General features: G+C 40.7%; 1 protein-coding gene across 2 annotated transcripts in view; it reads left to right on the top strand.

The window, feature by feature from the left end:
* MYO1D (myosin ID) overlaps positions 1-18918 on the top strand; it is a 310477-nt gene that overhangs the window by 133531 nt on the left and 158028 nt on the right. For both annotated transcript variants that reach the window (XM_053911384.1, XM_024564798.4), the window contains exon 16: positions 947-1154. In XM_053911384.1, the coding sequence (XP_053767359.1) occupies positions 947-1154 (208 nt within the window). The remainder of the gene's footprint in view (positions 1-946; positions 1155-18918) is intronic.

Genomic DNA, 18918 nt, shown 5'->3' with positions numbered 1-18918 from the left:
CTTTCTCACTGTGACTGAAATTCAGATGCAATATGTGAACAGCGGCGCCCAACTTGACTACAAGTATTGAACAGGTTTGGTCCTGGGGGAGGGGGAGGAATCACTGTGGTAGGCAGCCTTCCATGCTGGTCCCAAGATCCCCACCTCCTGGTATTCGCCCTGTGTAATCCCCTTCCCTCAAGTATGTCCTGGGCCTGGTGATTTACTTCTAGCAAAGTGGAACATGACAAAGGTGATGAGATGTCCCTCGTGAGGTTCGGCTGCAAAAGGCTATGACTCTGTGACATCCATCTTACTCACACTTCTGCTCTCACGAGGCTGGTGTGTGGTGAGGGCCTGTGGGGGCCCACGTGGCAAGGGACTGTTGGCTGCTTGTCTTAGAAACACAGCTGGGTTTTTTGTATTCATCTTACAGGCAGAATACTGCTTAATGTTCTGTCAGCGATAATAGCTTAACTGGTTTGATTTCCCTTGAAGCAAGTATCCTGTTCATAAGTAATGTTAGTTTTGTTCTTTTCCTAATCACTTACCAGTTTGCTTATTAATCTCTCTGTGCTGGCTACAAAACTCGTAATAGAGGCATCCTTGTCTTGTTTCTGTTTGTAAAGAGAATGGTTCCTAAGTTGCCCCTTTACAAATGATATTTACTGTAGGTTTTTGGTAAATAGCCTTTATTAAATTAAGAAAGTACTCTTCTAGCCCTAGGTTAGTAAGGGTTGTTATCATGAAGGAGTGTTGTATCTTATTAAAGGTTTTTTCCACATCTCTTATCAGGCTGTTAAATTCACTTCTATTTGTAGTTTGCTAAGAACTTTTTTTTTCATATTCTAAGAAGTTTTTATTTCTTTCTTGGAAGCATCTTGAATTTGATGGAATAGTTTTTTGTATCCATTGAGATCATACTATCTTTCTCTCTTAATCTGTGCCCTGTTCTTTTTTCACCCAGGTACAAGATGATCTCAGAATTCACCTGGCCCAACCACGACCTCCCTTCAGACAAAGAAGCGGTCAAGAAATTGATTGAACGATGCGGTTTTCAGGACGATGTAGCTTATGGAAGGACCAAAATTTTCATTCGCACACCCCGAACATTGTTTACCTTGGAAGAACTCCGGGCCCAGATGCTCGTAAGGATTGTCCTCTTTCTGCAAAAGGTACTTTTATGTTTTATAGACATGGAGAAGGCCTTGCTTTGACGTTCTTAAACATGTTGAACATTTTCTTAGATTCGAGAAATGTCCGTGATGGTGGTGTATTTTTGTTTTTGTTCTTTCTGGTATCTACATGTATCTCAGAATGTTTTCTGTTGCCTTCACACGTGGAAAACTTATTTGGCTGTCGGAGACTCAAAATCATTTTATCCTCAAAACTTGGAAGACATTTTGTCTTCTGGTATTTAAAGGTGGAGAAGTGTCTGAAACAGCCTGTTTTTGTCTCTTGTAGTTAACTGAGTTTCCCTCAGCTTAACTGTGTAAAGGACTTTTTTGTCTTGTAATCTTGTAACTCAAAAGTTTTGCCAGCATGTTTGAAACAACCTCTCTCATCCATCATTACCCACCACCCACACTCGACTGAGGTGTGGAATGTTGACTTAACGGTGCATGTTAGATCGTGGTACCTGTCATCAGTGATCTGCACAGGGCCCCCTCTCCTTTCACTCATCACACATGTCTTTGTATTTCCTCATACCCATTTTCATGCATTCCTCATGAAGCATTTCAATGTCAGATATTATATGTGCACATAAAGAAATCATGTGCCTCTGTGAGAATGTCCTAGGGATATATATATCAGGAGAAAGGTGGCTGGGCCGTGCAGACCCAACTGGTCAAAGTGGCGCCAGGTTCCTCCCCAAAGTGACCCTGCCAGTCTGCGCCCCACCAGCAGTGGGTGGGTACCGTGTGCCCGCATCCTGGCAGTGTCATCCAGCCGCCTGCACATGCTGCCATACTCACAGGTGTGATGACATCTCATTGTTTTACTTTTTATTTCTCTGGTTACCGTTGAAGTTGAGCATCTCATTAAATACTTGTTTGCTTTTTGGTTTTTCCTGTAAACTGCTCGTTCATATCCTTGGTCTGTTTTTTTGCTGGAGTTGATATCATATTTATCATATTCTTGTTGATCATCAGGAATTCCTTGACTACTTTAGACATAACCCTCATATTCACTTTAGATGTTACAAATAGATTCTCCTATTCTGTATGCATTCTAGTGAACTTTATAATATGCGTTGTTGAAGAGGATCCTTAATTTTGACATAATCAAATTCTTCAGTACTTTACCTTATATTTTGTGCTTTGGAATTTTGTTTAAGGGGGCTTTCTGTCTCTAGGTCACAAAGATGCTGTCCTATCCTTTCTTCTATGAACTGTGTACCTTTACCTTTCACACTTAGGTCTTTAATCCATTTATAATCCACCTCCGCATGAGGTCTTAGGTAGAAGCCTGGTTTCATTTACTTCTATATGGTGATCAGCTTTTCTCAGTGCCATCTACTAAGCAATCTGTCCTTACCCATTGACATTTTATTTTATATTAAGCATGTATTCCGAGTGCTCCGTTCTGTTTTTATATCTGCCTGTTTTTGCACCAAGACCACAAGTTTTATTGTAGTGTGCCTCAGTATATGGTAAAATAAGTCCATCTTCTCTGCTCTTTGTTATTAAGATTGATTAACCTATACATAGACCTTTATTCTGCAGTATAAATTTTAATGTATGTTTATTGTGTTCATTAAACTCAACAATACTTTCTATTAGGACTGCACTGAATTTATAGATTAATTTGAAAGGATTGACACTTTTACAATATTGAGTCATCTTAAGAGTATAGAATTGGCTTGTATAAATCATTTCTCTCTTTGACCTTTAGACTTAGAGATGCCTTATGAATTCATGGTTCATTTCTGGATATTTTATTGTTTTTGTTATTGCTGGGATTTTTTAATGATATTTTGTACATGGCATTGTTGATTCAGAGAAATAATGTTGGCTTGTATGGGTGTACCTGTGTCTGGGTGAGACCTTTGATACATTTGTTAATTCTGTTATTCTGGATAAAAGATTCTATCATGTACAGATAATGGACATTTTCTCTTCTCAGTTGCCAAGATATTTCTAAGTGTTGGTCTCTTTCATTTATTTTGCCTAGAATTCAGAAAAAATCTTGGAATGAAATGCTGAATTCTGTTGCATCCTAAAACAGTCCTTCTATTGTTTTTTTTAATTGCTTTTACTCAGTTATGTTTTCTTTCTCAAGTTACTGCTAGTAAATTGACAGGCTTAGACCTCTGCTTTCTGTCTGCCATAGTACATTATTTTATGCCTCTGTTGTGCAGTGCGTACCAGTGATGTTTTTATTGTTGTTTTGCATGTCTGACACTTTTTCTTCTTTATACCTCTCCAGGAGGTTGACTCAGGCTCAGGGTCTGGCCCTGAACTAGTGTGACCATACCTGTCAGTGTGTTTGGGGCAGCCCTGGTCTGTGACTCCTTTGTGTCGTAACTATTAGTAGTATCCCTTTCACTCTCAACAATGTCCCAGTATGGATGACAAACTGTCCCCTGAACTCAGTTTCTGTTGCTTGGTGGCCGATAGAACCCTCTTCTTAAATCTAAAGGGACAGTTTGTTCTTTCACAGTTGTTGGTGTCCCACAGACTTCAGTCTCTGACAGCTCTGCCAGCCATAAACAGGACCTGCTCCTCTCCCTCCCAGCCCCAGGGCCAGCTCTTACATACAAATTGTAATTCCAGGTGTACGCACCTGCTAGGGCTCTTCCTCATTCCGTCCTCTCTACAGCACCTTTGCTTTCTGGTGAAAAATTAGAATTTCTACCTAGAAAAGAGATTCTGAAGGCAAAGGGATGACTGCTTCAAAAACCACCACCCGCGCCGTGGAAGGGAAGCTGTCCGGGTTTCTCTGGGATGCGGATCGTGCATTTCTTAACCACGAGGCAGTGCATTCAGGAACAGGGGCCTTCCTCCCAACCCTCCGGCAGGCCATTCTGGGGGCTACACATGCGATGTACTGATTGTGTTCTGTAGACCGCTCCACGGGTATAAAGTTAGTGGAAATTTCTGTCAGCTTCTGGGAATAGGTCATCAGTCATCTAACTTTCCACATGATGTTTTCACATTTTCTATGTCTTTATAGGAATCTAGTGGAGAGTTAGGAGAGACAACATCAAGGGTGCTATTTGAGCCCTGATCAGTGCGACTTGGTTGGGCATTGTCCCACAGACCCAAAGGTCATGGGTTCAATCCCTGGTCTGAGCACATGCAAAAGGCAGCCAGTCAGTGTTTCTCTCCCTCTTTTTCTCCTTCCTTTCCCCTTTCTCTAAAAAATAAATAAATAATTTTTTAAGAGAATCTATTTTAAATAAGAATCTCCAACCATTGGTTTTTATTTCCTTTTTCAATTAAAAATAGCTTGTATTTTTCTCTGATTATGTAATTAAAGTATGCTCATTGTAAAAACAAGTTCAAACCATACAGAAAAGTCTAAGGAAACCCATGGAAAATCACCTAGAATCGCAGCATCCGCAGGCAGCACCGCTAACATTGTGGCCGTCCTTGGTGAGGCCTTTCTGTGCGCGTATCCAGCCATATGTGCTAGGCTATAAATGAGATCACAGCTCATGTGATGCTTTTCATGCTCGCCTGCCTCTTTTTCTGCTGCATTTCATTACTCTTTTCCCCACATTTACCTTCTCTGCCCACATCTTCCCTTACCTCCCATGTCAAGGGTCCCCAAGACCACTCCCAGTTTCACTGACTCACAAAAAGGACTTACAGGACTCAGTATATAGTGGCACTCATGAGTAAACTTTATTACAGAAAAGGATGCAAAGCAGAGTCAGCAAAGGGAAAAGGCACATGGGGGAAGGCCCAGAGGAGACTGGGAGCAGGCTTCTAAGAGTCCTCTCCCAGGGGAGCTGCACAGGACGTGCTCAGTTCCTCCAGCAGTGAGTTGTGACAACACATGTGCATGTGTGACCCACTGGGAACCTCACTGGAGCCTCAGTGCCCAAAGTTTTATTGGGGGGCTGGTCACAGAGGTACCTCTGCCTAGTTTGTACCAAAATTCCAGACTCCCAAAAGGAATTCAGGTATTCAGCCTAAACCACATGGTTTATACAAGCAATTTAAGCACATTAAACCACTGTTATTTAGGGAAAGTTTTCTATCAGTGTGGGAAACTGTTTGCCAGCCAAGTTCCCAGACACCAGCCAAGGGCCACCCAACCTTGCAGGCGGGCCTAAGGACAGCAGTCTCAGGCCCGCTACATTAACCCTTTTCCGCGCGCCCCACACAGTCTTCCCATAATTTTAATAGACTTCCTTACACATAGAGCCTTCCGTCCTGTTCTCTTCATTTCTGTTCGCTGGATTCCTAACAGCAAAATTATTGATTAAAAGGTATATATGTTTATAATCATAATGGATTTTAACAATTCACATTTCTGCCCACAATGTAAGTGAACTCTTTTCCCTGTGTTTTATTTGTCACAGTGCTATTCATTCCCTTAAGAACAATCAGTATCAGAGGTTCTGGTTTTAATAAATATCTGTGATTCTGCCTCTTCCAACTTGTCATTGAATCTTTAATAAAGCACAGAAAATGAATGAATATACACTGTAAACCAGGTTCTCACATGTGAAGACCTATTACGATACACTGTAATAAACACAATATGATATCAACATAGGAATTGTCTGTGGAATAAAGCAGTAAGTCCTGAAACAGGTTCAAGTATATACGAGAATTTAATAGTAGACAAAGGCAGAATTTCAGTTTGGTGAGGGAAAAAAAAAAAGGGAGTGTTTTATTGAACAGAATTAGAACAGCTGGTTACTTACCTAGGACGAAGCAACATTGGACCCCTATGTCATACCACGTACAAAAATAAGTCCCAGATCTATAAATGTTTTAAAGAAGCCCAAAAGCTATAAAGAAAAAGATAAGACACACTTCATTATATTAAGTGAAACATTCCATGTTGAAGAGTGTACCACAGAGTCAAATGACATATGGTAGCTTGGGGGAAATAATTGCAGTACATAAAGTTAATACATACTATGTATAGGTAGCTCCTTCAGATACATAAGAGAGGGACAAACAGTCCAGTAGAGAAGTGCCAAGGATATGCAAACAAGTAACAGAAGAGGCAATCCGAAAGACCAGCAGACCCACCCTCACTGGAAGTCACAGACACGAAACTGTTGACTTAAAAGACAGGCACTTCTAAGATTTTCTGTACACATCATCAGATGGCTTCCAGAAAGGTGGTGCCAATTTACGCTCCCACCAACTATGCATGAAAGGTCTTGTCTCACTGAAGCGCTGGCTGTTGTCATTCTTATAAACACCCATTCAGAATGACCTAAATAAAGCCTGAATGTTTAGCCCGGACATTGAAAAAGCATGTTATTACAAGTCCAGGTGTAGTCTACACATCTTTGCATCATTAAAAGAAAGGAATCAGTGTAGCTGAGATTGCTTGTCTCTTCCTTCCGTCACGCACGATGGCCTCACCCACATACCCTCCACATTTGAATTTGTGTGTGTGTTCTTCACATTACACTTGAATGAGAGATCAAATGAGATGGTATTTCTAGAGAGCACTGAAGAAACTATTCAAGTGTTTAGAATTACAGTTTAAGCAAGGAAGCGCTGAGAGAGCGGTCAGGTGAGGTCAGAAGCTAACCCGTGGGGCTGAGGTGAAGCGTGTAGTGAGTGCTATGTTGTAAGGCCAGTCTGTCCTGGGTCATTTTGTTGCTTTTGCTTTTTTCCTTCAACCTGGAGCTTTCTGGTTTTGGAGTTATCATTCATCTTCTAATCATTAATTCCCAGAAAATAGGATGCTTTTTTGTTGTGCGCCTGGGGAAATCCTGAAAGAAGTCCACAGTTCTGACTGTTAATGAAAATACTGCACCAACTGCATTAGAATCATGATTCTCTAATATTTTATACCCATTTGGTTTAAAATATGTTGTCTTGGGAGAGGGATCGGGTATGGGGCCCCTCAGTAAACTCTCTTATTGTTTTGGTGCATGTTTAGTTCTAAAGTTTTGTTCTCATTCTAGGAAATCATAGGTCACGATCAAAATTGTCATATAAGGTGAATTGAAGATGAATTCTCAAAGAAAGATGGAAAAGGATTGGGGAAGTTTATCTTTTTTGTTGCTATTGACAACAAATTTGGAATAGTTTGATGGATTTGAAGAATGGCTTTCTTGACTCACCTGTATAACAAATACGTGCTTTTGTGAACTGGGTCTTTATTTGGGGGGAATTAGTTCTTTCAAATGGCACCTTGTAATTGATTATGGACAGAAATCTTAATTGGTCACCATGTCATATACGAGGGGGGACCCAGAAAAAACAGAATATATCTATAAAAAGTTGTATATTTATTCTTACATGTTTAAACTTCAGCCACCTTCGAAGCCCTCTCCGTTTGATGCCATGCACCTATCGTGACACTGCTCAAAACAGTTCTGAACTCGCTGATTTTGACGCTTTTTAGTGTTTCTGGGTTTTATTTCACCTCTTCCACATCAGTAAAACATTTCCCTTTGAGGACTCTTTTTCATCTGGGGAAACCAAAAAAGTCACTTGGGGTGAGATCGAGTGAACAGGGAGGGTGGGGCATGGGGATCATGCTGGATTTGGTCAAAACTGCTGAACACTCAGCGCAGTGTGGGCAGGTACGCTTGTAAATCACCCATCATGAAATGAGCAAACATGTTAAGTCTTCAAAAATAATTCACTGAAGTTGAATGTAGCCTCTCATAACACCACCAGCTGGTACACTGATCCAGATGGGTTCCTCAAACACTCACCTAGACGGGGAAGCCTGTACTACAGGGGGCCCGCCCTCTAGAAGGTAATTCCGGGGTGTTTTGGGCCCCCCTCATACTTGGATCATCTCAGATTGCACAGCTTGGACCCTGGCTCTAGGGAGGGAATTATCCTTTACTATGTGCCCTGCCTAGATATGAGGTCCAGGCCCTTTGTGTGCACATACCAAAGACTACTAAACATAAGACATTCTTTTTCAAAAGAATATCTTTAAGGCTCTAATCATCTTCCTCCAAGCAATTTGTGGGTACTCTGAGGTCACAGTTACAGTTCATGAATACCACAGCAGCAAGACCTGCCAGCCCTCTGGAAATGTAACTCATGTTCACCCCGGACCTGCTCCACACCATGCCATGGGTTTTCTGGCTTTTATTCCAGTCCTCAATGTCACTCACACCTTCTAAAGACTCATGGCAACACGGCGAGCTATGGGGTCCACAGCCAAGCTTGATTTAAAGTCAGTTGGCGATGTTCTTCTGCATTACGGAACACTGCAGACGTTTACAGAGGAACTAACAGAAGCCTCACGCCGTAAGTGTTCCAATCCATTGGCCTCCTAGGGTGGAGTTGGCTCCCAGAATTTTATTTTTGTTTGTCTGATGGCTTCCTGATTAGATGATGGTGGTGGCTTGATTGTTAGGTTCCAGCAAACTTGGTGCAGTCTCAAAAGCAGGCTGGGAAGAACAAAGGAGTGAGTGGAGACAAATGTGGAAAAGAAGCGAACGAGAAGAAGTGATGTGAAGCTGAGGGAGGAGGAAGAGATCTCAAGCTAGTGAAAGAAAATCCACAAAATGTGGGTTGAATTTGTATGCGATTGTTGTTTCTGATTTTATGTGGAATCCAAGATGGAATTGTAAGGTAGTTAATGCTTTTTTCTCTCTTAATTCAAAATAATAAACAGTTGACATTCCACTAACAAACTGATACTGTGAGAATGTTACACGAAAATAGGGCTGCCTGATTTTATCAATAAGTCACCTCATGTAATGTTTGGTAGAAGAAATTAATGGAAGCATGTCCCTCTAGTGTCCCTCTGAGATGGCTCGTGGGAAAGTTTGCTTCTGCTCCTGCGCCAGGATGAGCTGTATTTCCGGGGCACTGCCCTCAAATCGGTGGTCCTACTCTGGAGGGGTCGCACTGCGGCAAAGCCCCTGGTGCAACTCCCTGGCGTGGTGGTATGTTCCTGCTTCTCATTGTTTCTATTTATACATGATACCGGTTGAGATATATACACTTGCTCAGGCTAAGGAGATATCCATCTATTCCAGTTAGGAGTACTTTTAAAATCAGGAGTAGATGTTGAACTAAGTTGAATTACTTCTTAGCAGGTATCAAGATGCTCCTGAAATGTTTCTTCTCTTTTGAGCTATCAATACAGAGAATTCTAATCAATTCAGTATCAATATTCCTTTTTCCTCAGCAAGATAACATGGACCTTTTTTCTCCTATTTCCATATTTTGGAATAATCTCACTAGCATTGGAGTTAGTCTGTTCAGGTGGAATTGTCCTGTGAAGATATCTGAAAGGGGGCATTTGCTGGAGCGTATCTCTTGAGCATCTTTCTCTAGTTCATTATAGTAATTGGTTTGTTTGTATTTTGTACCTTTTGTGGGATTGTTTTCAGTAATTTATACTTTTGTAGAAAATCATCCAGGTCCTCAAACTTAACTGAATAGAATTGAACAAAGTAATCTCGTGTTTCTGTTCATTTCCTTTGTATCTGTAGTCTTTCCCTCTTATCACTTTGTGTGTGTGATTCGTTCTCACTCTTTTTTTATCAACTTTATTGAGATGCCCTTTACTATTTTTCTCAAAGAACTAGCTCTCGTTAGAGTTCACATTAGTGTTTATCAATTCCACCATTTTTAATTTATAATTTTGCTTTTTATCTTCAGTAATTCCTTCATTTTTGGAGTAGAAAGGGCAGAAGCAAGCAGGACATTGTCTTTCACCAACTGCTGGAGTTGGGCACTTTGTATATTTTGTTCTTTTAAATGTATCAGTAACAGACTGTAAGAGTTGTTCTGAGAATTGCTTTTGCTGTATCTATAGGACCTGATGCATCATCATTTAATTTTTTTACGCTTAGATTGCCTCCTTCCCAAAATGTTGTTTGAACATTTTTTAAAAATCATTTCTGGACGATCCCTGTTTGTGTGTGTGTTTCCTTTCCTAATCTTGTTACTATTTTTTAGTCTTATGTCATCATAATCATTACTTCTATTTTCTGGAATTTACCAAATTTTGAAGGTCTGGCATAAGGCATTTTTTAGTGTATCTTGAAAAAAGGTGTATTGTCTTTTTCTCTATTGTTTGATATTTTTATTATGCAGAGTTGTAAATATTTACAAAAATAGCAAGTATAGCCTGAGTCCCTGTGTTCCTATCTCCCAGCTTCAAAAATTATCAACATTTTGCAATTCTTTAGTTCTCACTTCAAGTGTTTGTTCTGAGTGCTTTTTTTATGTGCTTCATGTGCTTCTTTATGTGTTTGTTCTGGTTGGTGTTTTAAAAAGGAAATCCCCGGCGTACTATCATTTCACCCTTCCATACTCGTATACTCCTACAGATAAGGACTTAATATTTCATTTGCATACCATATGGAATTAATAATAATGCCTTACCGTTACCTAACACTTAGTTTGTGTTCCCTATTCCCAGTTGACTTGGGAATGTCATCCCACAGGTGGTCAGGGGTGGGGCCCCTGTCACCTATGGAGCTGAGGCACCTGGGAGAGTGGAATGCGCTAGGCTTTCCCATATTAACTATGATTTTCAATGACATATCATTGTACCATTAAAAACTGTACGTGTGAAGGTGGCTGTGCATCCCAAGGACGGCCCTGGTTGGTTTGTCCTAATCAATAAGTTAATATTGTTCATATGTTCTTGTATTGTTCATTAAATTTTCATTTTTTGTTCTTATTGTTGGGTTATATTATAGTCCCAATCACAAGAAGGATTAAAAGTGGCTCCTTAAGGCATAAATGAACATATAATAAAAACAGTAAATTCTAAAACTGAGAATAATATTATAACTATTAATTATAAGACATCTCAAAGGTTAATATAGACTCGAGTATACTAATTTTATAAACCAGCCAAAGAAAAAGCATGAATAGAATGATTATCTGAAAACTGGATTTTATCGGTTTAGTTACTCCTTGGCCTCCGTCTCCTGATACAGTGTCGACTGCGGAGCTTTGTGAGGTAGTGGCGCGGCCCCGGGGGCTGTCATCATTTTCAAACAAAGCTCACTGACTTCTTTGTGAAACCAACTAAGTGTTCTATTCCTCAGACTAAAAGCAAATAAATTAACTTTCACAAGTTAATTTAAAAGCAAAATAATTAACTTTCATATAAATCAGTTGCTTTTGCCCTTAAAGTAAAACAAACAAAGCAAAACTACTTACATTTACTGAGTGACAGGCACTAGTCTGGGTACTTTACACATCTTAGCTAAATCTGTACGAGAACCTAGAGAATGAATGTCTGTTACTATATTCATTGAATAGGAAAGGGAACTAACGCTGCAGAGTGGCTGAGCAATTTGCTGGAGGTCACACAGGTGTCAGAAATGGTATTTGGACCGGTAGTCGGATTTCTGCTCACGCTCTTTCAACGCCTGCTCCCTTATACCGCGGCGCCGTCCTCCAGAGTGCACTCTTGTAGGAGAGACAGCTGTGACTCACCTCACTGAGGGAACGTTTATAGAACCAGCCACCAAGGTAATGATGGCATCATGCTCAGAGAGGGGAAAAAATGGGATTTGGCAAAATTCCTTTATTAAATGACCTTGGTAGACATCTGATGATGTCTGAGTCATTTACTATTGAGTGTGTAAACTAACATATTTTTGCTAAATTGAAAGAAACTCTAATGTTGAAAATAGGAGCCAACTCTTGACACATGTATAGAAGTGAAAAGGGATCAATGGCTTTGTTACTGTGAACACATGCATCAGGAGAAGAGATGTTCAGTTGTTTCGGTACAAGTGGGAAGGCATGTTTGGATGACTGCTGACGAAGCAGCAGCTGGATTACAGGAAGCAGGGTGGTGGCTCTGCTGTGTGACAAGGGAGGTGCCCCCACTGCTACTTGTCGCTTTATCCAAAGGTCAAACATACGCTGCTTGACCTTTACTAAGTGTTGGAAGAAATTAAGAAAACCGTGCCTTTGATCAGATGGTGGCCATTGACTGACTATACGTGTTGTCAGTGCTCTGTGAGAGGAAGCCAGGGGCGAGTGCCCTTGCCCATTCTGTGTCCTTGCCCGGGCTGTGCGGGAGGAGGGTGCTCCTCCGCGTGTTTAAATGAGTAATAAGCAGGTTTGTTCGCTCATTACTAAGGACATGAAAATGAACAAGGCAAGAGCCCACCCAGAAGAAGCCGACAACCCGGTCGGGAGGGGGTGTGTCTGCACTCAAGCCAGTGAGACAGAGTAGCAGTCTGCGGTGGTCTTCGGTGGGTAATGACAGCCAGGGGGCTCAGGGAAGAGACACCTGCTCTGCGCTGGGGAGAGGAGGCTTTCTGGAAGGACAGGTGCCAAAAGGTTTGAGGACCACTCTGTTAGAGTCGCGTTCTGTTAGAAAACACCATTCCAGGGAGGACAGGTGTTAATCGGTATTTCATAAACCAGTTGCACAGGTTGAGTTCATTAGAGCCAGATCGTGGATACCACAGTGGGTTAGTCGTCCCTAAGGCGAGTTGGTAAAATAAACTTCCTATGGCAGGTACAGGGAACAGATCTTCTTCTACAGGAAAAGTCAAACCAATGTCATTTTCCATAATAAATACTGACTACCTGTAGCCCGTGGAATTAGGAAAACAGCCCTCTGAGTGCTACAGGAAACGTCTCCACCCTTCTTTGAAAACACCACGTGGGTAACTAGGAAGCAAACGTACAGGGCGACAGAGTAACATGATGACAAAACTAGATTTAGATTTAACTTGAATTTTATAGCAAGCACATACGTATTTACTAACCTTTCCATTATTTATCTAACAACACATAAAGAGCTAGCCTAGGACTTGTCTTCTCAAAGCACCCGGGTCCACAAGCCCTGGTTCCGCCCTGGTTCCCTGCTAACAGCGGCGCGGCGAGGCTGTCAGCCTCTGACTGCCCGGACGCGCTTTGCCGTGACTCGTGTACTCTGTTTCCGCTCCGCGCTGCGCAGGGTCTTCTGCAGCCTCATTTTTTAACTCCGCATGTTTTACATTTTCTCAGCATGTTTTCCACTCGGCCTCTTTTCAGATGTCCCTAAGTACAGCTCTAGTTTATTTACTTTCACTTCTTTTTGTTCTTTCACTGTTAAAAAGTCATTACTTATTTGCCCGATAATAGTTAACTCAGTTTTTCAGTTTTTTGGTCATTTCATGTAATGCTACCACGAACATTTTCATATGTTTCCCTGTCTGCAAGTCTCTGTGGAGCAGCTATTCTGAAATTTTGAGAACCCCCAAAGAGCTCACCTTTGAAAATTCTACAAAATTCAGGAATCTACAGAACAATCCTGCAGACACACAAGCACACGTTCCATCGTCGGTCAGTCATGGCGTCACCAGATGCGATGCAGCCTCCGGAAAACTCCACTGTAGACTTGCGGTAGGATGAGAATTACAAAGGCAAATGACCTGCGGGCACTATTAAGCAATCAGGTTTTATCCCCCATGACCCCCTGAAAGGGCCTCAGCAGTGCTCAGGGTTCCCCAGCCACGCCTTGAGAACTGCTGCTCTAGGGAGTGTTCCACAAACGGCAGGTGCCAGGTTTAGAGTCTGCACACTTTTAAGTTTACTGAAGATTGCCCAGTTATTTTCCAAAGTGATTATATCCACTTATCCTGAATTGAATGAGAGTTTTTATCGTTCCACATCCTTGTCAACAATTTGAGTTGTCAGAATTTTAAATTTTGACCAGTCTTCTGTGACGTCTGAGTAGGTCCTTTACTTCCAAGAGAGTTCGGTGAGACACGGGGGGTTGTAACGTTTCTCTAGCAGCAGGGCTATCGGGTTATCGATTCCACCGCATTCCCACCAGGGTAGGTGGAAGTCCCATTGAAAGATTTAAGAGAGAGAAGAGATGTGGTCAGTTTTCAATATTTAAATAGATCTGTGTCGAGGGAAGATTAGAAGTCAGCAAAACTGGAGGCACGATGTCCAATTAAGAGCCTTTTGCAATAATCTGGAGAAAACTAATGGGGGCCTAAATCAAAGTGGGGGTCACTGAGATGAGGAGAAATTTGAGACATGCTTAGGGGGTAAAAGTAGCAGACCACGGTGGTTGGATGGGAGACTAAGGAGAGGCAGGAACCAGTGACACCCAAGATTCCAACTTCAGTTCCTGGACGGCTGGTGTCACTAACAGAGATGGAGACCAAGGGCACCGAAGCAGGAACATGTTTGCAGGAAATTTATAATTTGGGGCATGATGTATTCAAGGAGACTGTGAGACATTCGAGTCGACATGAGCAACAAGCAGTTGGATATATGAGTCGGGAGCAAAGGAAGTAGAAATTTCAAAACCAAAGAAAGGGTCACTAGTATCAAACATAGAAACGTCCAACAAAACAAGGACTGAAAGGTGCCCACTTCACGTGGCAGGACATCCCTGGTTTATTAATTACCAGCATGTCAACGCTGAAATGAAAGCAGAGTCCAGGAGGAGAAGAAAAACGAACAAGGTCCCAGAACCCTCCAGCAAGAAAGTATAGTTATCTCAAATATTTATCCGTAAGTCACGGAAATGAAAATAGACTGTATGTTCTTAATGAAGAAACCAAGGTAAACGATTATCGAACGTGGAAGCCTTACCCCTTCATGTTAGTAAGCAGTGCTGTTACAGTAACGTGAATAACATTCCTGTACAAGTCGCTGACTTTACCTTTGTGAAAAAATTTCTGTTGATTTATAATATAAGCCAATAACTGATGCCATTTATATATTGACAAATAAATGCACAGCCCTTTTAGAACAATAAAAATGCCTCAGCAAAAATTTGACATTGGAATGACAAAACATCCTCTCTCTCTCTCTTCCATTCTCCCTCTCCCTCTCTCTTTTTCTCTCTTTCTGCCTCCCCTTTCCTTCCTCCCACCCAACTGATGAATAAAAAAGATAAAAGCCTGTTTGCAAAATAATGGCGACGTGTCAAAAATAATTTGTTTCCTATTTATCTCCTCTCAAATACTGCTAATAAGAAACCATTGCCACCCCTTCCCTAGCCCACTTCCCTGTAAGTTGGAAACAGATGATCTATTCTGAAAGAGCAGCAAATCCGTTGCCCGGGTGATATCTCATTACTAAGGCAACCAATTTGGTGCATCAGTGTGAATCCCAATTTTAAAATGTAATTATGCCAAGATATGTACATATGCTTGAGATGTGCTTAAAAGAAATCTGTTCCCCTTTGGAAGGAAAGCATTTCCTATGTTAGATGAAAGAAGGGGGGAAATAGTGCTTTTATTCTTTGCTAGCTAAAATACACCTTTCAGCTGAGCTCCCCAACTATGCTTGGTAAAACATCTTGCATTGGTTTCTCCCTCACCACTTTTTTTTTTTAACTTGAGTTGTTCCAGTTCCAAGACACTTCTCTCTTGAGACCTGTCACTCATAACCCAGCAGCTGTTGTCTCCATGACAACACTTTCTGGCCCCTATAGGGGGTGGTAGGAAAAAAAGGAAGGAAAAGAAACCTATGGCTACATTTCCATTGCACTTTTCTTTTTTAATTACTGAAAGCTCAAGGGATTATTCTTTATAAGGAATTAATTAGTGAAGGGGAAGTGATTTGGAGAATAGATGTTTGCATTAAATCAGAGACTTCTGAACAATTCAGTGAGGATGCTATCCCAGACTCAAATGAAAGATCCTACAGGAGGGTGTACAACCCAAAGCTGGAGATGCTCACCACCAAGTCAAACAAAATACCTTTGAATCGCTGCTGAGCAGTTAATTTGTCATCCTCAGCAAAATTATTGTTTAAAAATAAAAAGCTTTTTGAATGCAGGGAGTATTTCTTTACCAACCTTACTAAATAATGGAATCTGTGTAACACATTAAGTTGCCCATTTGCTATAGCTGCCAGATTGCTCGGGACCCAGATTTGTACTCAGATCCGAGAAGTGCCCTTGTTTGGGATTTCAGGTGTGACTGTCTCCCTTCCTACCCTCGACCCTGCTCCCGTGGCCTGAGTGTCCTTCTGTCCTGCTTGGGGACTGCATTGTCCTTGTCACTTCTGTGTAAATTCCCTCTTACCTTTTGGGAAATAATTAGGTAATAAATATTAAAGGCATTGATGGAAATATTTTATTGTAGTGGCTGTTTACTATGGTGGCAACACTGACATTTAATGTAAAATTTTACTCAAAAAAGATAATCTTTAAAAGTAACTTTTTTTAAAGGCTTTTCTAACATATGTGATTTTGCCACACATTTCATTAAGCTAAAAACACTTCTGGTTGACAGAATATATCATGTTTACCAAATTAGGTTTGTGATAGAATATACTTGTTTAAGTGTGAAGACTAAAGTACTAGGGTTTATTTTATTCTTTTTCTTACTATAGTAAATGTATATAACTACTACCAAGAAATCTAAGTATATCAAGAAATTGCTCATATTCTTTGCCATGGCAAATTTAAACATTCTGCTTGAACTGTCAAGTTTTGCTAGGCCAAAAAAAAAAAAGCTCATGAAATATTTAACATGTTCTGAGAAACATATTACTACATATAGAAACATACCATATAGAGAGTGAATGTTCAGTTTCTCTTAATGGGCAGACATTTAATGGCTTTAAAACCTATTTTTTTATTTCAACAAGCATGGAATATAGATAACTTCAATGTACAAAAGGAACTTCCAAAGAAATGAAGTAATACCTTACTAGAGAACTGAGAAAAATATGAACTAACAGTCCACAAAAGAAAAGGCCAACAACCATATTTTTACCTATAAAATACTCAGGGTTTCCTTTTGTTTTTCTGAATTACAGTGTTCCTGGGGATAATATATATGCCGCTGGCATAAAAGGAAATTGGTGAGAGCTTTTTGGAGAGTAGTTTAGCAATCTGTTTCCAAGAAATTTAAAAATCGGGTTTGCCTCTAATCTAGCAACTATACCTCTAAAAATGTATACAAAGGACCTTCTTAACAATTTATGTTAAAATTAAGTTGTAAGAATTTTCTTTTCAACATTTCTCATGAAAGTGGAAAATAATGGAGAAAATATTAAAAATTATTTAAATTATGGTACATGCATACCATAGAAGACTAAGCAGACATTAACAATGACAATATAAAATAATTTAATACATCAAAAGTATTCATGATAAATGTTAAGTGAAATATACTTATTATGGAACAGGATGTTTAGTATGATTTCCCTTTAAGCACACGATTAATTCTGAGAAACATGTACACATGTGTGCATATACACACACCCATTCCATGTACTGAGGAGGAACCGTTGCGTTCCTGGGGGACCAGTGAGTTTGGGGGGACTTTATTCATAATCAAAGAAAATCTAGGGCTATTTTTATTTAATGGTTTTTGTCCATTTAATGTTGCCAAACATTACTTTCTATTCAAATTTAGCACTACAGCGGGAGTCTGCATTTTAAAGAAAATTTAATTTCAAAATAAGGTATTTACTAGTCAGCTGTCCTTAGTTGGTTTTATTGTATTTGTACGGATTCAAATACCCAAAGAAACAAGAGACTCAGAGAAAATATGTTGGTGACTGATAATTTGGGGGAACTAAAAATATAATCAAGTAGTTATCATTTAAACACAGGTTTACAAAGTACTTTATTTACAAGTGTGCTGTACCTTCATGGATTACAGCATATAGCCATAATCACATTATTTTCATCTCAAAGTTTTTGATAACAGTTTTTACTATGAAGTGTAATACATGTTCATTGTGAAATTCAAAAAAATTTTTAAAAAACATCACCCATCATCTCACCACCAAAAGGTAACTACGAGTAACATTTTGGAATGCATCATCCCACCCAGTCTTTGTCCAGCTCTCACACACACCTCCTCCAGACCTGAGGTCGCGCAGTGAGCTCTGCGAAGTAAAGGGCTGTCCGCTCGGAGAGCCAGCAGAACTGGCAGTCTGCCCGAACCGCTTCTCTGTGATCTCCCAGGTTCCCTCCTTGACCGTCATCCGTACCTCCCAGTATTCATTTTAATGCTGTTCCTCTGTTCAGAAACCCTCCCGTCATCTACCAAATCAAGACCAGACTCTTCCAGAGTCTGGCTCCAACCAGCCGCGTCTTCCACAACACCGCTGTGCAGTCACACTGTTTCTCACCACACTCCCAGGCACACCTTCCTTTCCCCCGCCGGCTTTACACGCACTGCGCGCCTTGCCTTTAGCATGCTTCAGACCGGCCATACCAGTGCAAACAAAGTCGTCTTCCCTTCCTTCACCACAGCCATCTGTCGGTCGTACGCGGCTCTCTGAGTCAGTAACTTCAGTGGGACACAAGCGCTGGCAGCTATCAGGTTTGGGTTTGTATAAGGTTTTAGGTCACCAGTTCTTATATATGTAAAAACAAATGGTAAGTGTGGACATGGGCACATCAATCTCAATCAGGTATGAGGTATGTTATGAGTAATTTGTTATTCATAGGTTATTGAAGATGATGAGTTATTTTATAAATAGGAGCTAATGCAAGGTTATTTCTATCAAATGTGTACTTGCTTCCTTGAGTGGGTGAGAGAGGCTCACGTCAGGGACTGTGCAGCCCCCGGGGTGTGTTGCACAGGCGCGTGTCCTTCACGGGGTATACAGGAGCATTCGGGGCCGAGTGCCTCTCGGCTGGGCGATTGATACGAACGGGGTTGTAAGTTGTGGAGAGAAGCAGTGCCCTTGTACTTGTCCATATTCCCCCCTGCACCTCCAGAACAATGCCCCGTACACAAAGCACTGGGTGACATTTTTTCAATAGTGTAACTATTATCATGACTCAAAACTAGATGCTTTGAGATTTATAAAAATCATATTATGTTATATACGAAAGAAAGGGTATTTATTAATACTTAAG

The sequence above is a fragment of the Desmodus rotundus genome, chromosome 9 (assembly GCF_022682495.2).
Source record: "Desmodus rotundus isolate HL8 chromosome 9, HLdesRot8A.1, whole genome shotgun sequence".
In the NCBI taxonomy this organism is placed as follows: Eukaryota; Metazoa; Chordata; class Mammalia; order Chiroptera; family Phyllostomidae; genus Desmodus; species Desmodus rotundus.
This window is presented reverse-complemented; position numbering and strand designations above follow the sequence as displayed.